At 34.1% G+C, this 27,913-nt stretch overlaps 2 protein-coding genes across 2 annotated transcripts; both read right to left on the reverse strand.

The window, feature by feature from the left end:
- Nucleotides 1–2,895: 2,895 nt before the first annotated feature.
- LOC110735257 lies at nucleotides 2,896–3,784 on the reverse strand. Its single transcript, XM_021915445.1, has one exon. The coding sequence runs from the start codon at nucleotides 3,703–3,705 to the stop codon at nucleotides 3,139–3,141; it is 567 nt and encodes a 188-aa protein (XP_021771137.1). The 5' UTR covers nucleotides 3,706–3,784; the 3' UTR covers nucleotides 2,896–3,138.
- Nucleotides 3,785–14,866: 11,082 nt separating this feature from the next.
- Nucleotides 14,867–15,753, reverse strand: LOC110735258. Its single transcript, XM_021915446.1, has one exon. The coding sequence runs from the start codon at nucleotides 15,672–15,674 to the stop codon at nucleotides 15,087–15,089; it is 588 nt and encodes a 195-aa protein (XP_021771138.1). The 5' UTR covers nucleotides 15,675–15,753; the 3' UTR covers nucleotides 14,867–15,086.
- Nucleotides 15,754–27,913: the final 12,160 nt, after the last annotated feature.

Raw genomic sequence — 27,913 nt, forward strand, 5'->3', positions numbered from 1 at the left:
ATTATGCCAATGAAATTTGATATTGAGAAATTCGATAGGCAAGTGAACTTTGGCCTATGGCAATGGAAGATGAAAGACATCTTGGTTCAAAGTGGCTGTTACAAGGCTCTTCAAGGTGTATCCAAAAATCCTTCGGGCATGATGGTGGATACGTGGGAGGAGATCGATTTGAAGGCTCTTTCAGCAATTCAATTATGTTTTCTAATGATGTTTTGAGAGAGGTTTCCAAGGAGACGACTTCTGCGGGTTTGTGGTTGAACTTGGAGTCACTTTATATGACAAAGATCATGACCAACTGCCTACTATTTAAATATAGACTTCATGATCTTCATCTAGAAGAAGGTAAACCGCTTAAGTCTTATTTAGATGAATTCTTCTCTATTATTATGGATTTGCAAAACATCGATGCTGAGATCGATGATGAGGATATGGCTATTAGGTTGTTATGTTCTTTACCGCCTACATATAAGCAATTTCGAGATACTTTATTGTATGGTAGAGATGATTTGAGTTTGGAGGATGTTAAGGATGCCTTTGCTCAAAGATATTTAATTGACAATAATTTGGTTAATCTAATAATCCTGCTAAAAAAAATGCTTTAGTTTCTCATGGTGGTAATAAGAATTTTGGTAAAGGAAAAGTTTGACACTATTGTCATGTGAAGGGTCATATCAAAGCCGAGTGTTGGAAATTTAAGAAGAAGAATGAGCAGAAGTCCAATGAGGACAAATCCTCAAATATTGCCAATACCGACGATGATGATGACTATGCACTTTAGGGTTACGAGCTTTGGGGTTGCGGTTTCTACAATCTCTTCATGACAAGTTCCCCTTTGAGATCTCTTGGTAAAACGATAAACCGTGTGGATTTTTGGTATGGAGTCTATGATAGATTGTTTTTTTTTTCGTTTGTAATAAAGTAGCAATTTGGTTATGCATTAGATTTTGTTCTAGTTATGCTATTTCTTATCTCAATTTTGGTACTTTTGTGATTTACTAAGTACAATTGCAATTTAGAAATTCTTGATGTAATTTTTTATTTTTCTAGAATTGCTGAAGTTTTTTTAGTTTGATTTTTTTGAGATGAAGAAGTGTTTGAAGAGAGTTTGGTCAATTTTTGATAAGCATGCTTGGCTTCGGGACATCATACACTCAATCTAGGCCATGTGATGGTTTTGTGTATGGAAATTTTGTGTTCGGAGATGCACCGGTTCACAAGTTATGGAAGATGTCCGTATAGTGATAGCCTAATGTGAGTAGGCTTATGGAGTTTTGTTTAAGGTGGAGGTTTTGTGTTTTATTATGAGCATTACTTCTTGGTTTTTGGTTCAAGGTGGAGTTACCTTGTTTTTTGGTCGATTTCAAGTCAAGGTGGAGATTGTTAAATTGTGACTCGAAATCTAGTAGGGCTGAATTTGAACGCTTATGTATCTCATTTGCGAATGATTTTGAGGTGATTCAAGTTGGAGGTGATAGCTTGGTTCAAGAGCTTTCCAACGATAGGTCATATGCCCAATTCCGATAAGAAACGAGAAAGTTATGACCGTTTTACGAAAACCTGACGAAGTTGGAAATTTGCAACGAGACTGCGAGCTATAGCTCTATGCGAGTGAGCTATAGCTCGGCCCTATGAGGACTTGCGGCAGGCATGAGCTAGCTTCCGAGCTATAGCTCGGTAGTTAGGTTATTCTAGGATAATTGATGGAATATTACCTAAAATTATATCTTTTCTATGACGGCGATTTGAGTATACTTGGGGAATAATCTTAGGGTTTTATTAGGGTTTCCTTGTGTTATAAAAGGACCCTTTAGTTGATCGTTTAGATTATACCTTTTTTTTGAGCCATTAGATTTAGGACTCCTTATATTATTCTCTCGTTCTTTCTCCATTATAGTGAAGAAGCTCTTGAATCCCCCACCCATGGATGTAGGTCTATTTTGACCAAACCACGTAAATCCTTGTGTTGTTTGTTTATCTTCTTTATTGCTTTTCTCATTCTTAATTTTCATTGGTTTTTTCTGCATTAATCAAACACAATTACACCCTTTATTTCCTAACATAGTGGTTCACAAAAAATCCTAAAATATATTATGGTCTAACCTAATGCATGAATAGTGAAAAAAAGCCCAACTTCTCATGTATTACGGGGGGAGTATTAAAAAATGCTGAAGTTAGTTAATTTTCATGAAAATTGACATAATGATAAGCTAAGAAAAAAAATTCTATGATATATAAATAAAACTGATAGAAGTAGTAGATTAAAAATAATGACATGATCATACAAGTACAAGATGTGTTACATTGATGGGCTGCTTACATTTAAGCAGATTTACTCAAACAAACAAAACTAGAAGCATAGATATATGAATTTGTGATAGTTAACTAGTGTGTATCCTGGGCAATGATCTAATTATTGTTTAGCTACTCCCTCTGTCCCATAATACATGACACATTAAAACATTACATACATTTCAATGCATTCGTTTGACTTTATTTTAAAATAATTAAATGTTAATAAAAATTATTTTTAAAATTATATAATGAAACTTTATATTAAAACATACAGTATCTAACAACCTATTTTAGGATAATTAATATAAAATATATATTTTATGATAAAATATACAACATAAAATATATATTTTTATGATAAAATATAGGGTTTTTCTACATTATAACCCTCTAACTTTTCGTTTTCTACAATGTGCCCCCAATTTTTAGAAATCTACACTGTAACCCCAAAACACATTTACCGTGACACCTAATGCATGAATGGTGAAAAAAAGTTCAACTTCTCATGTATTATGGCTTGGAGGAAGTATTAATCAATGAAGTTAGTTAATTTTCTTGAAATTTGACATCATGATAAGCTAAGCAAAAAAATTCTAAGACACATAAATAAGACTGATAGAAGTAGTAGATTAAAAATAATGAGATGATCATACAAGTACAGGATGTTTTACATTGATGGGCTGCTTACATTTAAGCAGATTTATTCAAACAAAAAAAAGTAGAAGCATAGATAAACCACAAACATACACGATAAAATAGAAACGATTGATAAGCATCAGCAAGTGAAGTGCAACACTGCGTGCGAGTGGAAGCGTGAACTTGGCTTATTAAGCAACAAGAATAGGATTAAAAGGAATATCTTGGTTGATGTTGGCAAACGGTGTCATAGAAAGCAAGTTTGGAACACTTGGGAGCTTGATTTGGGAATAACATGTAGGGGAAGGCTGGACTGTTACCTTGGTCAGAAATAAACATAAACAACTTCAAGTTAAAAAGTCCATAAGAGGCTTCGGCACCGGTTATGGTCATGAGGGGACCAAATGGTGCTGCGTCGAGCCAAGGGAGAAGCTTAACATAGAGTTGGACAGTCACTCCCTTAACTTCGCTCAGTTTGTCATGTGATAAGACCGCCGATATCTGTTCTGAGCACTTGAGTACATTTTGAATAGCACCCAGTTCGTTAACCACGGTACATTTACCACGCAAGTTAATATTTAACCTGATGGAGTTTTGGTTGACAGGATCGCAGCTGAAGCTCACAGCATCACCAGGGAAAATCGAGGGCGGTAACCCATAATACTTCAAGATCCCAGGGATCGTTGAAGCAGGGCAGTGGGCATGGGCGGAGGACAGTGTTAGAGCAAGAGTAATTGCGAGGAGAGCGAGGGAGATAGTGGCTGTTTTTGGAGACATTTTCGTTATTGGAACACTTTGCTTATTATGTTTATGTTTATGTTGGATGTTTTAATTGGTGTTGAACCATGCACTTGATGCTACTCATTTTATAGATGGGAAGATTAAGCTAATAAGCTAAGGCATCCACTCCTTGCTAACTTGCCTCTTGGATAGGTTGTAGTCCCCCACTTTCGCTAGCTAGCGTTGAAAATATAAAACAAGAGAAATTTTGGCACCATTAAGGTCATGTGTATCACGAATTAGTATGGGGTTAAATTATATGAAAAATGGTATATGAAAGCATTTAATGAAATATCCATCAATCAATAAATCATATTTGGCATCATTGAAGAATTGTGTTTCACGAATTCACAACGATTTAAGCTAGATTATGGAAAATTTCCCTTAAATGATTCATGTGACTTCTCTTTACAGTACAAAGGTCGAGTAAACTAGCATAGTTCAGTCCTATATTGGTTTGTCCAATTTTCTTTTTAATTTAATTTGCTCATTCGTTACTAATCTACCCACTTTATTTTATGGATTCTTTGACAATTATCACATACTCCCCCCGTCCTATAATATAGTTCCTATGTTCCTATTTAGGATTATTAAAATGTTGTTCTTGTTTCTATTTTTGGATGGTATATAAAGACCATTATAACCTCACATTTTAACTTTATTCATTATATTACCTAATTTACCCTTGAATTTTGCACATGGAGGGTACGTATTTTCATAGTAATTTATCCACTTTTTTCTCATATTTCTTAAATACCGTGAAAAAACACAAATAACAACTGTTACTTTGAAATGAAGGATAACTCGAGTACAATTGTTGTTGTTTTAGGAATTACCACCTAAAGTATTTTATTTTGGTAAAAAAAAAATACTTGTATATTGTTCTGTTACTCTGAAGTGAGGGATAACTCGAGTGCTTAGAGTTTCTTTCCCAATTTGAGAAGATCCTGGTATCGAGTCTCATCCCTGTCCTTCTGGCTCTTTAAATAATAAAAAAAAAATTTTATTGCTCACTTGCCTAATGGATTGATCCACTTTTTTTTTTACACTCCCTCACAACAACGTTCTTTGTTCTCTCTCATATTACAAATAACTAGAGTGTTCCCGTGCAAAATGCACGGATATATAATATATTAGAAAGATTTTAATTATATAATGTAAGAAAAAATATATTTCAAATACGGAAAGTTGATTTAGATGTAGTAGCTTAGATCCTGTTATTTTGAACTATTTATGGTCTGCTCTAGCTCTACTCTACTAAAATTTGATATATTTTGTTGAGCTCTGCTCTACTCTACATTCACCTGCTGTACTCTTTTGTAATCCAATGTGCTATATTCTGCTCATAAACTCAAAAGAATAAAACCTTACTCTTATATGTGGGTGACCACGCAAATATGTCATTCTATTATGGGGGTTACTTTGTCAAAGTTGTAGAGTTATTCGTTCAGTGTTATAGGATTTACTCGGTTAATGTCATAGGGTTATTCCATCAGTGCTATAGGAGGGGTTACTTTATTCTTTTGCAAGCAACTATTATATGAGGCTAGTTACGCAAAAAGCGTGTTGTACATATTTTTGTTTTGATGATTAGAGAATTGGAAGTTGTTTGAATTGAAGGGTTAGGGATTTTTGAGTTCTATAGTGAATTGTTGATAAAGGAACTGTATATCCGTGCAGCCGTGCTAATACACGACACACATTATACACGAAAGAAAATAACTCAAAGTGAAATGTTAGTAGTGTTTAAGAAAAAAATTGGTATTATTAGTTATTGCAATCTCTTGAAAAAATATATATAATTTTGTTTAAAAAACAAAAAATAAAGTAGTGGAATGGTAGTTATTGGTTAAAAAAAACCAAAAAAAAAAACACACTAACTAACTCAAATGCATGAGATTTGAGGATTGGGGATTTGGAGGGTTGTGATGAAAACGACTCTGCAATTATATATTAGATGTTAAGGAAGTTTATAAATAACTACCTTAGATAGTCAGATTTTGTGAAAAACTACCTTTTTAAATAAATGTTGTAAGAAACTACTTTTTAAACAATTCAATAGATGTTATAAGAAACTATTTTATAAACAATTAATGTTGTAAAAAGCTATCTTTTGCTGAATTATTACATTGAATGAGATACATTTAAGGAGGTTTTAAAAAATGCATCGTATACCACTAAAAACTGTTAAATGCTCCATGTATCTTTGAGGTGTGTATAAAATTGCACCAAATACCCTTAAACTCATAATAAATGTTAATCAATAACTATGTACTAAAAGACACACTAGCAATGACACGTGTCATCTCCTGGTGTGCCCTTAGTGTATTTTTTTTTAAAAAAAATTAATTATAGTATAAAATCTTATGCAAAAATAATTTCATATATAAGTTAACAAAGAAAAAAAAAATTGATATATCTTTTCACACAAACATTTATGACCATAATAGAAAATATTAAAAAAAATCTTATGCAAAAATAATTTCATATATAAGTTAGGGATTTAGAATGATCGACGGAGTTTAAGTTTCGATGTAATTTATGCTTTTAGGCGGTTTTAATTCATAAATATAAAGTACTTAAAGTGAGTCAGTGTGTGGGCATGATTTTATTAGTTTGATAAGTTAATGATATGTGCATTTGTTAGAGAATCGGATTAGGGTTTTTTGGTGCATTTATTTAAAAACGTCAGGGGTACATGGTGCATTTGAAAGCTTTCATGGGTACACAGTGTTTTTTTTTTTAAAACCTTAGGGGTACACGGAACAATTCCCTATAAAAAAATGTTGTAAGGAAGTATCTTATAAAACCTAAATATTGTAAGTTGCTACCATATGGTTAATTTAACAATGAAAAATAAGGGGACGTAGGAATTATAAGAATGTTATTGAGAAATTGGGTGGAATAACCGAATATGTAGAAAAAAATGATTGAAAATACATCATATTTATAAGGTTGTTTATCGCAAAATTTGATATGTATATACATAAGGTAGTTGTTCAAGAAAATTCTTTATTCAAACATCCACTCCTTGTCTCCTATAAAATAAAATATGTACCGTCAATTTGTCCGGTCTCATTTTTTTTTATTCTTCTTGGTTTTCAAGACAACGTTAAATGGGAGAATATTTATGGATCAAGCATGGCCTGTGTGCTTCTACTTTGAATTGATGTTTTATTTATTTAGTATTTTTTTTATATCAGTCAATATGTCGTGTATGTGATCTTGTCTACAACTACATAAACCTCTTTGTTCTCTCTCTAAATCCTCTGCGACCATTATCCACCTAAAACCCTAGAAACTCGCCGGAGTTCCAATGCCGCAGTAGAACTTCAGCGAGTCTCCTCCTCCCCTCCTCTTCTTCTATTACTTTCCTTCTCCCCTTCTTCTTTCCCCTTCTCTGAGGCGTCTTCATCCTCAGAAGTCGATCTCCTATCTCCGGCGAGCCTTCTTTTCTCTTATTCTTGTCCTTACTTCTCCCTTTCCCCCTCCTCTATTAAGCGTCTTTAATTTCTCACACTATAAAAGCCAACGCCCTCACCTTCTCATGTTCAGTTCTTTAAGTTTGAAGGTGTTTGTGTGAGCATATACTTGTTAAACAAGTTTCAAGGGGAGTAATTCTAAATGCCGGACTCCGTCACCTTCCCCACCTTAGCATGCGTGGAAAGATATTGTTTAAAGGGTCTCTCCGCCGGTGAAACAAGGCCTAAGAACTAGGTCTAACGCCGCCGTTATAGTCCATCAGTAATTCTAACCATCACGGAAACGATAAAGTTAGGGTTAGGATTTCGTGGGTCCTTGCACTGGAGGGCTAGGCCTAACACCGTTGTTAAGAGAAGCTCGTGACGGAAACGATGAAGTAAGGGCTAGGGTTTTGAGGTTCCTTATATTCATGGGTTCGTGTTTGTGTTCGTGGTTTTAGGTTTTCGGTTTGGACGGTGCTCTCCTCTAGTTTGTTATCTTTCCTAAGTATTTTTTAGTTGGTAATTATCAGAGTTTACTTGTCTTAGTTTGTTTTATGGTATTTTTTAGCTCCCTTTGGTTGTTTATGGGATATTAAGTTGTTTTGGTTATAGTATTTTGGATGGTTGTGTGTAGAGGGAGTTAGGATCCTTTGGCCGGAGTTAGTTTACTTTTATTTATAATGTTAAAAGTTGTTGTAAAGGCTTAAGTGTCAAAAGCCATGATTTAAGTTTTAGTTCATGTTATGTATTTTATAAACTAGTTATTTTCCTAAGCAATCGCTCGGATATTCAAAAGAAGTAATTTTTCGCGCTGCGCGGCACTAGGAAACGCCCCTAGTCAGCCTAACTCTAATGCCTACGAGGTTAGAATACCCTCGTGAATTTTACGCGGAAGCAAATACTTAAACAATATAACCAGACACCCAATATTAAACCGAAAGGAAAATATATATTTTATTGATGATCAGACAAAGATACAAGTGTTTGAGTGAATAAAAATACGATCCAATCAGAATAAAGGATTGAATGAATCAACGTATGCCTTGGACAACCCCCAAGGTCCTCTATTTATAGACAAATGGGAGGACAACCCCCTCCCTTGGGCAAACAGACACAAGCGTGCATGCATGCCAAGTGGCATTCATGCAACGCCTATCTTTGGCTAAACTAATGAATAGATAAAACGATCCACATAAGCTAAACCGTCCTTATCCACAGCATAGCCACGTAGTGCCTCCTCGAAGTATCACACTTGTTCGCACCAAAAGAAACCGTTCACTCACACTTGTTAACCGTCAGCCATGCCACCATAGGCATCTCACCAACCGACGCATCCCTTAGTGACCAACATTTGACCCATCAAGGATAACTACCTTGGCGTGTGCCCAACACACGCATCAACGAATAAGCACCAAGTAGTCTGACCACACAAACATTACTTGTGCATGCTCAACTAACATACCATTTCGCCAAGCATTGCGTCGCTCCCCAAACAACGCATCGCTTCGCCAATCGACGTGGTACTTCGCAAGCATCACGTCGCTTGGCAAGCATCGTGTCTCTTTGCTCGTTGTCAGTGCTTCGCCCAAGCATCGCAACACTTCCCAAGCGTCGTGTCGCTTTGCACCACAACCGAACCCCAAACGACACTTCGCACAAGCACGCACCATACCGCAATGTCCAATGGACAACAGTCAACCATATGACCTAGTAGAAGTACCATAACATGTACCATTAAGATAGTGTCGTTTCACACACAAACCGTAGCTTTAAGCCAAGTATCAAAGCACCTATGCGTGCTAAGGCACCATAGCCTACGCACCGCATGGCCCCAACCTAAGTCACGCATCCAATCGTACTAAGTATCAAGCCAACAACCGTGCCAAGGTCTACCATGCCCCATACCATGCTAGCACCATACCCCTTTGCCCAAGCCAAGGAGATACCTATGGCTGCACCCAGCCATAGGAGGCATTCACCCCCTAAAGAGCTTTATTTTGTTCTAGGCTTCAAATACTAGTGAACACTGAAATGACAGTAACACAATAATGGGACCTTTGGCCCATCCATTGGAACCAAAGATAGCCCATAGGTACTTAGTTAAATAACATATCATATATATAATGCTACAAACTTACAAACGACACAATTAACTACACCATAGAGTTAACAATACTATTTTCAAGTATTTACAAGCGCACCCGCGCATCATACCCATGCACGATTATTAAGGGTCTTACAAACCTCCCCCACTTAAAATCTTTGACAACCTCGTCAAACGTACACAACAATAAAAGCATACTAAATTAATCCAACATAAAATAGTAATACTAACCAAATGTACAACACCAAGTGATGCACACTTAACCCTACAACAAAATACTTAAACAATATTGCTACAAGTTAGTATTTGTTTAATTATTAGGTATACATTTAATATTTCATTTTTCCCTCGAAAAGATATATACATATATATATTTTTTAAATAAAGGTATTATTGTTTTGTTATTTAAGTGTTTTTTTTTTTGTTTTTTTTTTGTATATAGTATATCAATGAAAAATTATGGCTACAAAATATTATTATGGACACAACACATGTACTTCTGTAATAATCTTGGTGATTACTTTAGTATTTTACTCTTTGACTATGATATTATAAATACATTTGATGTCGTAAAAAAGTATTAAAAAAAATAAATTAATATGATGTGCTCTAATTTTTCAAAGCTTTTATAGAAAAATTTGTTAGAAAGGTATTTATATGTTCACTTTTTTGCGACGAAGGACCTTTTATGTTCAAAGTTGTGAAAAAGGTCCTTATAAATCACTTTTGGTATGAGGAGGGACTTTAATAATGTTGGAATATGACCATTAACTTTACTTTTCCGACGTATATAGACAACAAAAATTACTATTGGCTAAGAGAGTACTAAGTGTCATCGCTTTTCCACGATATTTTTTAAAAAACCTTACCTAAGGAAATTAATTTATATGTACATAGAAATCATAAGTTACTAATTCCCTTCTCACATATAAACCACCACTACCAGCCTTAGCCACCTCAGTTCATTCCCTTCCCCACTATCGACCTAGTCAAGGCGTCCACTGCCACCCCCATCGCGCCTAGACCCTTGCTCCTCGCCTATGCAGGTCGCCGCCCCTCCCCCTACCCCGTGTCATATCCTCTAAACCACCACACCCCCTTCCCTCAAAATTCCTAAACCAACCTTCCCCCGATGCAAAACCCCCCAACCGCCCCTCCCCTACCCCAAAACCCTAGTGACTAGGGGTTTTGAGTGTCGAGGGTCGGGCGATCGAGGGCTTAATCGATGGGGGGAAGGGCCTTTTAGGGATATCGGGGGGAGGAAGGGGGTTACGGGATAGGGTATGTGGTGTGGAGTTTAAGGGGGCGAGAAAAGGGGGTAACGGGAGGGGTGGTGCTAGAGTAAGGGGGTCTGGCATGGTGGGTTGAACTTGGTAGGATGGGGAGGGGACGGTAATGGTAGGGGAAAAGTGTGGTGGTTTTTTTTTTATATTTCTAAATTTTGTATTTTATTTTTACTTTTTTACCAATCATGGTGCCAAAACGTGCATATAACTTGTTATAATAAGTTGGATGACCATTTGGGATCATATTGATAAAATTCGCATTGTAGTTTGGATTATTAAAAGAAAAACCAAATTTAGGATTATTATTGGTAGATTATTATAAACAATTTTTCCGACTTAATATGAAAGTTTAATATTAGATATATGAATTTGTGATAGCTAACCAGTGTGTTTCCTCGGCAATGTTCTAATTATTGTTTAGCTATTCCCTCTGTCCCATAATACATTACACATTTCAAATATTACATACATGTCAATGCATTCTTTTGACTTTATTTTTATATAAATAAATGTTAATAAAAATTATTTTACAAATTATATAATGAAACTTTATATTAAAACATACAGTATCTAACAACCTATTTTAGGATATTTAATATAAAATATATATTTAATGATATAATATACAGTACAAAATATATATTTTTATGATAAAATATAGGGTTTTTCTACATTATAACGCTCTAACTTTCCGTTTTCCACAATGTGCCCCCCATTTTTTAGAAATCTACATTGTAACCCCAAAATACATTTACCGTGAAACCTAATGCATGAATAGTGAAAAAAAGCCCAACTTCTCATGTATTATGGGTCGGAGGGAGTATTAATAAATGAAGTTAGTTAATTTTCTTGAAAATTGACATAATGATAAGATATAAGCAAAAAATATTATATGATACATAAATAAGACTGATAGAATTAGTAGATTAAAAATAATGAGATGATCATACAAGTACAAGATGTGTTACATTGATGGGCTGCTTACATTTAAGCAGATTTATTCAAAGAAACAAAAGTAGATCGAAACATAAAGGATAAAACACAAACATATATATTTGGGGAACAATCTTAGGGTTTTATTAGGGTTTCCTTGTGTTATAAAAGGACCCTTTAATTGATCATTTAGATTATACCTTTTTTGAGCAATTAGATTTAGGACTCCTTGTATTATTCTATCGTTCTTTCTCCATTATAGTGAAGAAGCTCTTGAATCCCCCACCCGTGGATGTAGGTTTATTTTGAACGAACCACGTAAATCCTTGTGTTGTTTGTTTATCTTCTTTATTGCTTTTCTCGTTCTTATTTTTCTTTGATTTGTTCCGCATTAATCAAACACAATTACACCCTTTATTTCCTAACAAGTGGTATCATAGACAAGGTTTTAAGTTCTTAAGGTTTAGGTGTTTATAGATTAGTTTGATTAAGTTATGCCAATGAAATTTGATATTGAGAAATTCGATAGGCAAGTGAACTTTGGCCTATGGCAATTGAAGATGAAAGACATCTTGGTTCAAAGTGGCTGTCACAAGGCTCTTGAAGGTGTATCCAAAAAGCCTTCGGGCATGATGGTGGATACGTGGGAGGAGATCGATTTGAAGGCTCTTTCAGCAGTTCAATTATGTCTCTCTAATGATGTTTTGAGAGAGGTTTCCAAGGAGACGACTTCTGCCGGTTTGTGGTTGAACTTGGAGTCACTTTATATGACAAAGATCATGAACAACCGCCTACTATTCAAATATAGACTTCATGATCTTCGTCTAGAAGACGGTAAACCGCTTAAGTCTTATTTAGATGAATTCTTCTCTATTATTATGGATTTGAAAAACATCGATGCTGAGATCGATGATGAGGATATGGATATTAGGTTGTTATGTTCTTTACCGCCTACATATAAGCAATTTCGAGATACTTTATTGTATGGTAGAGATGATTTGAGTTTGGAGGATGTTAAGGATGCCTTAACTCAAAGATATTTAATTGACAATAATTTGGTTAATCTAATAATCCTGCTAAAAAAAATGCTTTAGTTTCTCATGGTGGTAATAAGAATTTTGGTAAAGGAAAAGTTTGACACTATTGTCATGTTAAGGGTCACATCAAAGCCGAGTGTTGGAAATTTAAGAAGAAGAATGAGCAGAAGTCCAATGAGGACAAATCCTCAAATATTGCCAATACCGACGATGATGATGATTATGCACTTTAGGGTTACGAGCTTTGGGGTTGCGGTTTCTACAATCTCTTCATCACAAGTTCCCCTTTGAGATCTCTTGGTAAAACGATGAACCGTGTGGATTTTTGGTATGTAGTCTATGATAGATTGTTTTTTTTTTCGTTTGTAATAAAGTAGCAATCTTGGTTATGCATTAGATTTTGTTCTAATTATGCTATTTCTTATCTCAATTTTGGTACTTTTGTGATTTACTAAGTACAATTGCAATTTAGAAATTCTTGATGTAATTTTTTATTTTTCTAGAATTGCTGAAGTTTTTTTAGTTTGATTTTTTTTAGATGAAGAAGTGTTTGAAGAGAGTTTGGTCAATTTTTGATAAGCATGCTTGGCGTTGGGACATCATACACTCAATCTAGGCCATGTGATGGTTTTGTGAATGGAAATTTTGTGTTCGGAGACGCACCGGTTCACAAGTTATGGAAGATGTCCGTTTACTGATAGCCTAATGTGAGTAGGCTTTTGGAGTTTTGTTTAAGGTGGAGGTTTTGTGTTTTATTATGAGCATTACTTCTTGGTTTTTGGTTCAAGGTAGAGTTACCTTGTTTTTTGGTCGATTTTAAGTCAAGGTGGAGATTGTTAAATTGTGACTCGAAATCTAGTAGGGCTGAATTTGAATGCTTATATATCTCATTTGCAAATGATTTTGAGGTGATTCAAGTTGGAGGTGATAGCTTGGTTCAAGAGCTTTCCAACGATAGGTCGTATGCCCAATTGCGATAAGAAACGAGAAAGTTATGACTGTTTTACGAAAACCTAACGAAGTTGGAAATTTGCAACGAGGCTGCGAGCTATAGCTCTATGCGAGTGAGCTATAGCACGACCCTATGAGGACTTGCGGCAAGCATGAACTAGCTTCCGAGCTATAGCTCGGTAGTTAGGTTATTCTAGGATAATTGATGGAATATTTCCTAAAATTATATCTTTTCTATGACGGCAATTTGAGTATACTTGGGGAATAATCTTAGGGTTTTATTAGGGTTTCCTTGTGTTATAAAAGGACCCTTTAGTTCATCATTTAGATTATACCTTTTTTGAGCCATTAGATTTAGGACTCCTTGTATTATTCTCTCGTTCTTTCTCCATTATAGTGAAGAAGCTCTCGAATCCCCCACCCATGGATGTAGGTCTATTTTGACCAAACCACGTAAATCCTTGTGTTGTTTGTTTATCTTTTTTATTGCTTTTCTCGTTCTTAATTTTCATTGGTTTGTTCCGCATTAATCAAACACAATTACACCCTTTATTTCCTAACATCTGTTCACAAAAAAAACCTAAAATATATTATGGTCTAACCTAATGCATGAATAGTGAAAAAAAAGCCCAACTTCTCATGTATTATGGGGGGAGTATTAAAAAATGCTGAAGTTAGTTAATTTTCTTGAAAATTGACATAATGATAAGCTAAGCAAAAAAATTCTATGATACATAAATAAAACTGATAGAAGTAGTAGATTAAAAATAATGACATGATCATACAAGTACAATATGTTTTACATTGATGGGCTGCTTACATTTAAGCAGGTTTATTCAAACAAACAAAACTAGAAGCATAAATATATGAATTTGTGATAGTTAACTAGTGTGTATCCTGGGCAATGATCTAATTATTGTTTAGCTACTCCCTCTGTCCCATAATACATGACACATTAAAACATTACATACATGTCAATGCATTCGTTTGACTTTATTTTAAAATAATTAAATGTTAATAAAAATTATTTTTAAAATTATATAATGAAACTTTATATTAAAACATACAATATCTAACAATCTATTTTAGGATAATTAATATAAAGTAATATTTTATGATAAAATATACAGTATAAAATATATTTTTTTTATGATAAAATATAGGGTTTTTCTACATTATAACCTTCTAACTTAGAAATCTACAGTGTAACCCCAAAATACATTTACCGTGACACCTAATGCATGGATGGTGAAAAAAATTCCAACTTCTCATGTATTATGGTTTGGAGGAAGTATTAATCAATGAAGTTAGTTAATTTTCATGAAACTTGACATCATGATAACTACTTGATAAGCTAAGCAAAAAAATTCTATGACACATAAATAAGACTGATACAAGTAGTAGATTAAAAATAATGGGATGATCATACAAGTACAAGCTGTTTTACATTGATGGGCTGCTTACATTTAAGCAGATTTATTCAAACAAAAAAAAGTAGAAGCATAGATAAACCACAAACATACACGATAAAATAGAAACGATTGATAAGCATCAGCAAGTGAAGTGCAAGACTGCGTGCGAGTGGAAGCGTGAACTTGGCTTATTAAGCAACAAGAATAGGATTAAAAGGAATATCTTGGTTGATGTTGGCAACAACGGTGTCATAGAAAGCAAGTTTGGAACACTTGGAAGCTTGATTTGGGAATAACATGTAGGGGAAGGCTGGACTGTTACCTTGGTCAGAAATAAACATAAACAACTTCAAGTTAAAAAGTCCATAAGAGGCTTCGGCACCGGTTATGGTCATGAGGGGACCAAATGGTGCTGCGTCGAGCCAAGGGAGAAGCTTAACATAGAGTTGGACAGTCACTCCCTTAACTTCGCTCAGTTTGTCATGTGATAAGACCGCCGATATCTGTTCTGAGCACTTGAGTACATTTTGAATAGCACCCAGTTCGTTAACCACGGTACATTTACCACGCAAGTTAATATTTAACCTGATGGAGTTTTGGTTGACAGGATCGCAGCTGAAGCTCACAGCATCACCAGGGAAAATCGAGGGCGGTAACCCATAATACTTCAAGATCCCAGGGATCGTTGAAGCAGGGCAGTGGGCATGGGCGGAGGACAGTGTTAGAGCAAGAGTAATTGCGAGGAGAGCGAGGGAGATAGTGGCTGTTTTTGGAGACATTTTCGTTATTGGAACACTTTGCTTATTATGTTTATGTTTATGTTGGATGTTTTAATTGGTGTTGAACCATGCACTTGATGCTACTCATTTTATAGATGGGAAGATTAAGCTAATAAGCTAAGGCATCCACTCCTTGCTAACTTGCCTCTTGGATAGGTTGTAGTCCCCCACTTTCGCTAGCTAGCGTTGAAAATATAAAACAAGAGAAATTTTGGCACCATTAAGGTCATGTGTATCACGAATTAGTATGGGGTTAAATTATATGAAAAATGGTATATGAAAGCATTTAATGAAATATCCATCAATCAATAAATCATATTTGGCATCATTGAAGAATTGTGTTTCACGAATTCACAACGGTCTAAGCTAGCTAGGGTATGGATTATGGAAAATTATTAATCGATATTAACCATTCCATTAAATGATTCATGTGACTTCTCGTTACAGTACGAAGCTCGCGTAAACTAGCATAGTTCAGTTCAGCCATATTTTTCTTTTTAATTTGTTCATTCGTTACTAATCTACCCACTTTACTTTAGGGTATGTTCACATTTAATGAAATGAGCTGAAGTGAAATGAAATAAATATTTTATGAGAGGGGAATTAGGAGTTGACTTGAAATGAACTGACTGGAACTGAACTGAATTGAATTAATTAAAGCTAAAATGAACTGAATTAAATGTGAATAGACCTTTTTTTTTGTATTCTTTGACAATTATCACCTACTCCGGCCGTCCCATAATATTGTTCTTATTTTTCTACTTTGGAGTATCAAAATGTTGTTCCTGTTTCTATTTTTGGATAGTATGTAAATACTATTATACTCTCACTTTTCTAACTTTATTCATTGTACTTCCTAATTTACCCTTGAATTTTGCACATGCTTTGTACTTTTTCTACTTTCCCTCTTTAACTTTTGTCCATGATTGTACCTTTTACTTTTAATCAATGTAATTTATCCACTTTTCCTCCTATTTTTTAAATACTGTGAAGAAACACAAAAAGGAACTATATTACGGGACGGAGGGAGTAAAATTGTTGTTGTTTTACGAATTACCACCTAAAGTATTATATTTTGTCAAAAAATACGTGTGTATTATTCTGTTATTCTGAAGTGAGGGATAGCTCAAGTGCTTAGAGCTTCCTACTCGATTTTAGGAGATCCTGGTATCGATTATCATCCCCTTCATGTGGCTCTTTAAACACTAAAAAAATATAAAAAAAAATATTATATTGCTCACTTGCCTATTAGATTGATCCACTATTTTCTTACACTCCCTCACAACAACGTTCTTTATTCTCTCTCCATATTACAAATAATTTTAAAGAATTTTTGTGAATAACTACCTTAAAGTCGGTTTTTGTGAAAAACTACCTGATTAAAAAATATTGTAGGAAACTACCTTTTAAACAATTCAATAGATGTTATAAGAAACTACTTTATAATACAATTAATTTTGTAAGAATCTACCTTTCAAACAATTAATGTTGTAAGAAACTACCTTTTGCTGAATTATTGCATTAAATAAGAGAAGTTCATGTACCCCCGAGGTTATAGAAAATGCACCATATACCCCTGAAAACTTTTAAATGCACTTTGTACCCTTAAGGTTTGTATAAAATTGCACCAAATACCCTTGACCTCATAGTAAATGTTAATGTTCACTACTAAAATTCAGCCAAATTGCGACCGCCTCAAACGGTCGCAGAAAATAGCAAAAACGGTCACAAAATATAATTGCGGCCGTCAACGGTCGTAACATGGCGGTCGTTATTCTCTTGGTCGCAAAAAAAAAAATTACGACTGTTTGACGGTCGTAGATTTTTTGTGACCGTTTTTACTATTTTCAACGATTGTGAAGAAAACGGTCACAAATATTAATAATTGCGACCGATTTATGAAACGGTCTCAAATCTTGAAATTAGCGACCACCATAAACGGTCGCTAAAAGTTTTGAAAAAACAAAAAAAAAAAAAAGGAAAACAGACCCAGATCCACCGAAACTAGATCCCACCTACCCAAGCCACCACCACTGCCCACCCTAAACAACCATTATCCGCCGCCCTCTACCCACCACCACCTTCGCCCACCTTCAACCATCAATACCCACCACCACCCTAAAGGAGTTGTGTCTTCGATAAGTGCAATTACTAGATATATCAAGGATCACTATTATGGAGATAATAAGTTCATTCTATAAGGTCGTCAATGTTTGGTGCTAGATATGACAATTGATCTTTGGGCTAGCTTAATGGCCCAAAGCCTTATAGATTGAATCCTACAAGGTCACACATAAGAGTATTGGGTTAAACAAGTTAGAGGCCCATTATTGGCCCTCATAAGTTCATGACATACCATGTTGATAATTGGGCATGGATAGTTAGAAGATTCTAATGGGTTTTGGACTTGACATGGTTTTATTTCTAGATATGATCTATAAATATAAACCATGCCTAGGGTTGCATGACAGAACAATTGACATACAGTGAATTGTCACACAAGCAACCAGTTTTCCCAAAAACCCTAACTCTCTCTATCTCTACTCGGCCCTCTCTCTCTCCTCCCTTTCCGTACGGCCCTCCTCCCTGGGTGGCGCGTGTGGTGGCGCGTGGGTGGTTTTGTGGTGTGTTCGTGGCTCAAATCTCCGTTGAAGGTTGATTGAAGTGTTCAGTCACAACTAACTAGCATTAGTGGAGGTTTAATCCATGCTCGTGGACTAAGTAGAGGAATCACGCTTGGGGTTCTTTATCTCCCATTGTTCTTGCTCGATCGCATGTGGAATCACGCTTCAAAGGTACGATTACATGTTCTTTATGTTTATGCATCAGATCTTGGGATTAGGTACTGTATGAATATGATTCATGTTTTTCCGCTGCGTAGTACCTATAATTCCCTACAGTGGTATCAGTTAGCCTATTGCATTTACGCATATTGACTATAATTCTTTGATAGTCCACAATTTTAATTCAATTAAGAGGGAGAATAGTTTAATTATGGTTCAATTATTATTTTTAATGTGATTAAAATTTTGAAATCAATTAAATGTGATTTAATTATGCTCAAATAGCCATGAAGATGACCATTTTTAGCCCTAATATATTTGAAAATTTCAAACCCCCTAACCCTAAATTTTGAATTTTTCGAAAATCCTAGCCCTAAAATATGATTTTTGTGCTTGATTTTGATTTAATTCGGTTTATTTTATGATTTATAATTTTAATCGGATTGATTTATGCATAAAAATGTTTTATGTATGATGATCAATTTAATTTTAAAAGTTAAAATTAAATTGGGGATTAATTTCATGAAGAACCCTAATTTCAGGATTGAATGTGATTTAATTTTGAAATTAATTGGACCACATTAATATTAATTTAATTTTATAAAATATGTTTTGTTTTATTTAAATTAAAAATAAAAAAAAACAAAAAGGTTTTTAGCAGCGGCAAACGCGGCTGGGTGGCGCAGCCACGGCGGCTGCCGCTACAGGTGGTCCGGAGGGAGGGGCGAGGTAGGGAAAAAGGACGGGTCAGCAACGGCAGCACCGTGCAAGGGTTGCGCAGCACTGCTGCTGCTGTGCACTGCTGCAGAGCAGCGTACACCTCACGGTGTACGGCCACCGTGGCCGGCTTTGGCTGGCCACACCACGGTGGCTGGTGCACGGTATTAAAAAAAAATTATTTTATTTTAAAAATATTTCAAGATAAATATGATTTATTTTGGATAAGATAAAATATTTTGAAAATATGATCTTTTATTTTGAAAGATAAATTTGGTTTTATTTGGATAAAATCTTTTATTTTAGGATAAAATCAAATATTCAAAAGTTGTTATATTTGATATTATCTATATTTAAAGTTGTTATATTGGTAATTATCCATAATTAAAGTGGTTAATTTTGGATAAGATTTGTTTGGATATTCTGAGCATATTCCAAAAGGATAATAATTGATTTAAATAATGTGATTATCCCATAATTAATTTTGGATATAGTTGATTTAAAATTTTGTGATTGGCTAGTAATTAGGATAGAATTTCCTAACTTTGTTAGGATAATCTTCGAGGATAAATATGATTTATCTTTTAAGATTAAAATAAGATTTGATTCTATCTCATGACTAATTTAGAATATATGATATTTTATTGATGGTCATGAATAATATATGACATTATCTAATAACATTAATTAAAATATGAGATATTTTGGTGCCATGTTTCCTTAATTGTGAACATTCGATGTTGTAGTTTAGGAAAGCATGATGTGTGATTTATTATGTGGTAATTTTATAATATATGATGTTATTTATTGCTATATAATGACTAGTATGGCCCAGTAGATTACTAAATACGTTCTGCGCATCGTGATGTATTTTTGTAATCTTAGTACGGTCTACGTACCGATAAAGTATTTTTGTAATTTTATTTCATTTTATTTAAGTAGTAGATAGAATAGAGTAAAATTATAGCTTGCAGCTAATCCAAGAAGTCCATGCAGTGAAGGCCCAAAGGAGCAAGATGGATGAGATCCATGAAGGTTCAAGTGGGAGCATTTACTTTATTAGTTTTCTTAGGATTAGGGGCCATGCTATGTCTTGTTTATGCATTCAGTTTATTATGCATGTTAGATTTTATTGATGTTTTGTGATGATGCACTAGAGTTCACTATTTAATCACAACATAATAAATCTAGGCCCTAGTAATATTGAGGTTGCTTTTCCAATTAAAAACCCGATGAAACCTTCGATATTTATGACAAGTCATGCCTCAGCTGGGTGTCATACTATATCTTAGGGGAGTGGGGGTAAATCACGTTTTACACTTTTAATTGGTTTTACTCAACAAGGTTACCTAAAGAGTTTAGAACCTTGAAGCTAAGGGTAATAATTAAACATGTGATGGTTAATTATTCAACCAAGAATTACAAAGAGGTGTAATCAGTAAAGAGTTTACTCACCTTGAAAAGGCAATACTTGATGGTAGGGCCTCAGTCCGGTCAATTATTACACAAATAAAGGATCTTGGAACCATTTTATTCAATAGGGATCAATTAAAATTGAATAAATGCTTTAAAGTTGCCAATTTAATTCGCTTATGACACTTTAAAATTTTTATTAAACATAATTGAATTTTCCGTTTACTTACAAGTAACATGTCGTTCTAATTTTATTATTATATATAATCTCCTCGATTGAAAAAAAAGTTCAGAAACATTCTCAAAAGGTTAAAAGATAATCCATAAACCTATATTCCAACTTTGCTAAGATGGTTCTAAAAGGCAAGTTTTTAGAAATCCATGTCACATGTCTAAGGTTGGTTTTATTCAAAATGTTTGAGTAAAATGCCAACACATCTTCATTTTGAAAAGTGTTTCAAGGGATATAATGAGATGGGAGGTACAAACCCTCTAAAAGACAAGTACAGAAGTCCAATAAAATATCTTATCTTTAATATGATTTAAATATAAGAAAGTGAATGGAAATCTCTATGATCAAAAGTTGATAAAATGACGCTATTCTTCATCCATTTTATATAAGAGTTAAATAGTTGATTAAACTCTAATATGAATGATGATTAAATAGACTTAGCAAAATCATGAAATGTGCTTAAAGTAGTTAAGAAAAGTATCATTTTGAACCTAAGAGAAGTGTTCTAAGTGGCTCAAATGGGAAAGGTTTAGGAATATATGAGGATTGCATTAAGAAGTTATAGGCCAAGAAATGCAAACAAGTTGCTACTTCTCAAACCTAGAACCAATTACATGCTAAAAATTGTTATGAGTAACAAATATTTTCAAATTAAATGGACCAATTCCAATTGATTAGAAACTACCTCATATAGTTGGAAGGTAAAAGAATGGAAGTGTTCCAATTTACGAAGTATATTATAGAAATTGATTTAGCACATTGCTACTTCTTGGACATATGATGTCTTGTTTAGTTCTCTCTCATTGAGAATGAGGTTGAACTAAATAAAGAAGTATGGCTAAGGGAGAAATAAAATCTACAAGTTTAGAAGCAAATGTTGTTACTTCACTAGTAGAATCTACAATTCTGGAAGCAAAAGTTGCAACTTTACAAGTAGAACCTATATTTCACCTTACCTTGTTATTGGCTAAAATTAAATAAATGTTATTCATTCTTGCCATTATCAAAACACCATTCAATATTAGTAATGACTAAGCATCGAAGATTCAAAAAACATGGAATAAATGTTATTCTATGCTTCATTGAGTCATATTGTGTTTTGAAATTGCTAAACAGGTTTAAAGTTCTATATGATAGAAATAATTAAACCATTTCTATATATATAAATTATCTCTAATATGTCAATTAATTCGAATGAAAAATGAACATTGCATGCGAAAGATCCAAAGGGATGGACTTTCAATATCATTGGATTATGAATCCATTGATATATGTAAATATCATTCTAATTTGAAAGTATTGACAAAGTCACCATTTAGAGAAATGATGATGAGAACTCAAGGTCGAATACATATCGATGTAAGAAAACCAAAGGTTCAAAGGCAAGAGATGGACAATGAAACTTCATTTGTGTTATTATCACATGTGCTTAGTTGAAGCATAATGAGTGAAAATTTTGAAAAGTTTAAAATGTTCAGTATGAAGTTCAGTATCAACTTGACAAGATAATGATTACATTACAATATGATTGTAATTGTGAAAATTTAAGTCAAGACATATACTTGGCAACACATTCAAAATATTGCGATATGATCGTAATAATGAGAATTTAAGTCAAGACCTTGATGAACATCCAAGAGTTGTGAAATCGTTTTACGACAAACTCCGAAAGAAAACCTTGTGAAGTGTTTATGAAGGGAGCTATCAATCTATATAAGATATATTTTGATAGTGGACAAAATTACCTATCTTCCAACCATTATTCAGGGGATATACTTTTAAGATAAGCTACAAAACTAAACATACCTACATAGGTCAAATCAAAATGTAGCAAAGGCTTCATATGTGATATGGATAAGAAAAGTTCTTATTAAGTTTTTTTTACAAAGCAAGGAATAAATTTTGTATTAAATAGTTTAATGCACGATCAATTCCTATACAGAGCACAGGGTACTACTACACAAATCATACTTAGCACAAAATGTTTGTTGCTCAAGTAGGTGCCCTTATGAAAATTGTTCCAAAAGGTCAAGTGGAAGTAGTGTAAATCTTGACAGAGTTCGAGAAAAGCAACAAACAAACATGGTTCAAACCATGGTTGGTTCACCCTATGCTAAAAATTTCCCCCTCAAAAAGGAAAGTGGGAGTATAAGAATCTTAAAAAGTTCGAGAGCCTTGAAAAGTTCAAGAAAAGTGAATTCGAAAATCTTGAAGAAATTTGAGAAGTAATCGAATCAAAGCAACAATATGAGCATGATTCACCTCATGTTACAAGTGAAAACGCATGGTCTCATTAAGTGTAATGGGAATATTAACCATGTGTCGAAGGTAGTACATTCCAAGTGCACATCCTCAATTGTCGTTTCTCATTGAAACTAAACAAATTTGTTGTATAAGTTTCAATTGTTGCATCAAAACCCACAATGATGACTAGCATATGTAAAACTTAGTCAAAGAAATATAATTCCATATTGATTAAGAGTTCTAAAATATTCATTTTAGAACATGATGATAATGCAAGTAATAAATATGATTTTACAAGTTATAACTCCAAGTGGTTAAAAAACCAGGAAATCTGAAATAGATTCTAAGTCTATAAGCAAGTGTATGACACTTGAATAATTTGCATAATTGAGTAAGACTCATTGTAAGAAAAGTAGAGAAGAAAGAAAAGTGTTTTCTAACTAAGCAAAGACTTGTTAAAGGATTCAACAAATTCATAGTATGACTATGACTACGATGAAACCTTTACATTAGTAATCTTGCAAAGGATGTTTCCCGGTTATTTCAGAAGTTGAGTGGGAGCTTTGGTTGCCACAAGATTGGATAGAGCCTACCTATTTAATTAGGAATGTGTCTTGGCCCCTTGAAGAGGGAGAATTCAGAAAATGCATGGTCGTGCTCAAATGGATTACATAGTAACCATTTGTTTTGTAATTCTCACTCAGTTTTCAAGAAAAGATTTGTAGACTAATATGATCACGACATGAGATGCAATCACATTATCAAATCGACACACATTGACTTAAGGAATTTGAATATTGCGCACTTGTCTCGGACAAGTGGGAGATTGAAGGAGTTGTGTCTTCGATAAGTGCAATTACTAGATATATCAAGGATCACTATTATGGAGATAATAAGTTCATTCTATAGGGTCGTCAATGTTTGGTGCTAGATATGACAATTGATCTTTGGGCTAGCTTAATGGCCCAAAGCCTTATAGAGTGGATCCTACAAGGTCACACATAAGAGTATTGGGTTAAACAAGTTAGAGGCCCATTAATGGGCCTCATGAGTTCATGACATACCATATTGATAATTGGGCTTGGATAGTTAGAAGATTCTAATGGGTTTTGGACTTGACATGGTTTTATTTCTAGATATGATCTATAAATATAAACCATGCTTAGGGTTGCATGACAGAACAATTGACATACAGTGAATTGTCACACAAGCAACCAGTTTTCCCAAAAACCCTAACTCTCTCTATCTCTACTCGGCCCTCTCTCTCTCCTCCCTGTCCGTACGGCCCTCCTCCCTGGGTGGCGCGGTGGTGGCGCGTGGGTGGTGTTGTGGTGTGTTCGTGGCTCACATCTCCGTTGAAGGTTGATTGAAGTGTTCAGTCACAACTAACTAGCATTAGTGGAGGTTTAATCCATGCTCGTGGACTAAGTAGAGGAATCACGCTTGGGGTTCTTTATCTCCCATTGTTCTTGCTCGATCGCATGTGGAATCATGCTTCAAAGATATGATTATATGTTCTTTATGTGTTATGCATTAGATCTTGGGATTAGGTTATTGTATGAATATGATTCATGTTTTTCCGCTGCGTAGTACCTATAATTCCCTACACACCCTGAAATTTATCAAAAAAATCAACCCTGAAATTGAACCGACAAAAACATCCAATTAAACACACAAAAACAACCCATATAATTTCGAACAAATTTACAAAAATCAAACAAAAAATCGAAAAAAAAACAACATAAATTAATTAAAACAATTTAACCCACAAATAAAATGCACAAAAATTAAATAAAAATCAGCAAAAAATACAAACACAAATCAAACCCACAAACACTAAGCAAAATTTGAACATAAATTCAACTAAAAAAAAACCCACAAAAATTCAAACAATCACAACAATTTCGACAAAAATCGAACCACTATTTGATCAAAATCAACAAAAATTCGAACCAAAACTCAAAACAAAAAACACACAAAAATCGAACCAAAACTCAAACAAAAACACAAACAAAATTCGGAAAAAATTGAACAATCATGGAAATTAGAGAACAAAATAAAACAACAAAAACGAGAATAAACAAAAATATAATAAAAATTCAGAGAAGAAATACATACCTTTCACAAAATTTCTTCCTCTTTAGGTTTATATGGTAAAATTCGACCATAAAAACTCCAGATCTGGAGTTTTTATGGTCGAATTTGACCATTAATACCAAACTTTGACGAAAATACAACACCACAAACTCATTAGTTAACAAAAGTCCTAAGAAAAAGATAAAATGAAGAAGAAACAAAGAAACTGAGATGGAGGAAGGTGAGGAAAGAGAACGAGAAGGAGAAGAGGAAAGAGTACGGGAGGAAATCTAGAGAAAGAGAAAGAGAATTAGAGAGAGGAGGATCGTGAGAAGGAAAGAGAGGAGATACGAAAATGAAGGAGTAGCGGCTGTGAAAATATTAGGGTTAGGGGTAGTTTCCATCTCTTTTATACCCTATTTTAAAAATTAAAAAAAAAACAATTACGACCGCTAAAACGGTCGCAAAATTAGAAATCTGCGACCGTTTTAGAGGCGGTCACATATTCTGACATTTACGACCGTCTCTTTGACGGTCGCTTGATTATGACATTTACGACCGCCTCTTTGAAGGTTGCAGGTTATGACATTTACGACCGTCTTTGACGGTCGCAACCGATTTAATTTATTTAGAATTATTTTTAATTGTTCAAACATCCTAGAGATCATTTAAAAGGCTAAAAAAGGGTCGCAAAACGGTCGCAAATTTGCGACCGTTGTCAAAGCAGTCGTAATATTGCGACCGCATAAAAACTGGTCGCAAATTTCATAATTTGCGACCGTTTTTTCAGACGGTCATAGAAATACGGTCTCAATTTAGTCAAATTTTAGTTGTGGTTATTAAATTGAGACTCTCTAAGCATTAAATTATATGAAACTATTATAGTGTAATGTTAATTTAATGCTAAATCATTTAAGTATAAGTAAACTTAATTAATAAGCAAATTCTAACACCCAAAAGTTTAGGATTTAGAATGATCGACGGAGTTTAAATTTTGATGTAATTTATGCTTTTATATTGTTTTACTACATAAATACTCCCTCCGTCCCTTTTGACAGTTCCTTATAGGCATTTTCACGAAATTAATAAACACAAATAAGAATAGTTAAAGTACACTTAAAAAGTAAATTAACATTAGGTATGCAAAAAAATAAAGAGAAAAAAATAATAAAAGTACATAGGAAAACAAAATTTTTATGGGAAAATTTAAATTTGCACAAGTATTCTTGCAAATTGGAGGGAATTTTGGTAAAAAAAATTAATATTAATAGTTGTTGGAAAAAACAAATAGGGTGAACATTTTGGGACTAAAATTTGCCCATAAGGAACTATCAAAAGGGGAACGGAGGGAGTATAAAGTATGAAATTTTGTCAAAAAAACACCCGTCAAAAACACTTTTTTGTCTAAAACTACCAACTTAAAAATATGTTGTCCAACACCACCCGAATTTAAATTTTTGCTGTTAATGAGAAGCTGAATTAACATTCTGACATTGACCATAAAATCCAGCGTTGACTTGGGGCACGTTACTTGCACGTGATTTCTAATGACCCCCCTTCTTTCCTTTTTTTTCCTTCGATATTTTTTGGGTTCCCTCTCTTCTTCCCTGTTCTCTCTTTAATCTCCATTTTTACTTCCTAAGTTCTAAAATTCTTATCACCCATTGCTGGATAGGAGCAAAACCCTTTGAATTATCCCTAATTTGTATCCCACCTTGATAAAACATGTCACCCAAACAAATCAACCCCACCAACCCATGCCACGATATTACCCGAAAATTAGCCCCACATAGAAATAGAGGTGGCTTCAATGGAGAACTTAGAGCTCGAGGTACGCTCCAATGGAAAATCAATTACCTAAATGATTGTACCAATTGTTTTTTTCTCCAAAATTGAACCACAACCCAAACCCTAGATTTACAAACAATCAACAATGATTTCCATGGAAGCCATGACCAACCAAGTAGCTCCTTATGCCAATGATGTTATCGTATGGTTACCTATGGTTGTGATGATTGAAGGTAGAATATGAATTCATTTGTTGCTTATTTAATTTAAAAGAATTGAGTTCCTTTAATTTGGGGCAAGAAGGAAACAAAGAACATTAAATTAATCACCAAATTAAAAGAAAAACAAGGGTGGGGTGAGAGGAGTAGAAGATGAAGAAAGGTTAGGAGTCAGGCTATGGAATGATGAAGTTATTAAGAGTATATGGGTTTTAGAATATGGAGAAAGAATACAGGAAAAAAAAGGGAAAAAAAAAGAAGTCACATGCAAGGCACATGTTAGGGCAACGCCGAAAAATTTAGTCAAGGTCCAATTTCTGGTGATCGGTGGCATTAATTTGACAACAAAAATTTTAATTTGGGTGGTCTTAGGCAACAATTTTTATTGTTGGTGGTTTTAGACAAAAAGTGTTATTTAATGGGTGGTTTTAGACAAAATTTCCTATAAAGTACTAAAAGTGAGTCAATGTGTGGACATGATTTTAAGTTTGATAAGTCTATGATATGTGGATTTGTTAGAGGATTAGGTTATTTGGTGCATTTATATACAAACTTCAGGGGGTACATGGTGCATTTGAAAGTTTTTAAGGGTACACGGTGCATTTTTTAAAACCTTAGGATAGGGGTACACAAAACAATTTCCCATAAAACCTACTACCTTATAAAACCTGAATATTGTAAAGTTCTTATCATGTGCTTAATTTAACAATAAGAAAGTAGCATGGATTGAGGGAAATGGGGTGTAAAAATTAAAGGTAAGTATGTAAT

Source organism: Chenopodium quinoa, unplaced genomic scaffold (assembly GCF_001683475.1).
Source record: "Chenopodium quinoa cultivar QQ74 unplaced genomic scaffold, ASM168347v1, whole genome shotgun sequence".
Lineage (NCBI taxonomy): Eukaryota > Viridiplantae > Streptophyta > Magnoliopsida > Caryophyllales > Amaranthaceae > Chenopodium > Chenopodium quinoa.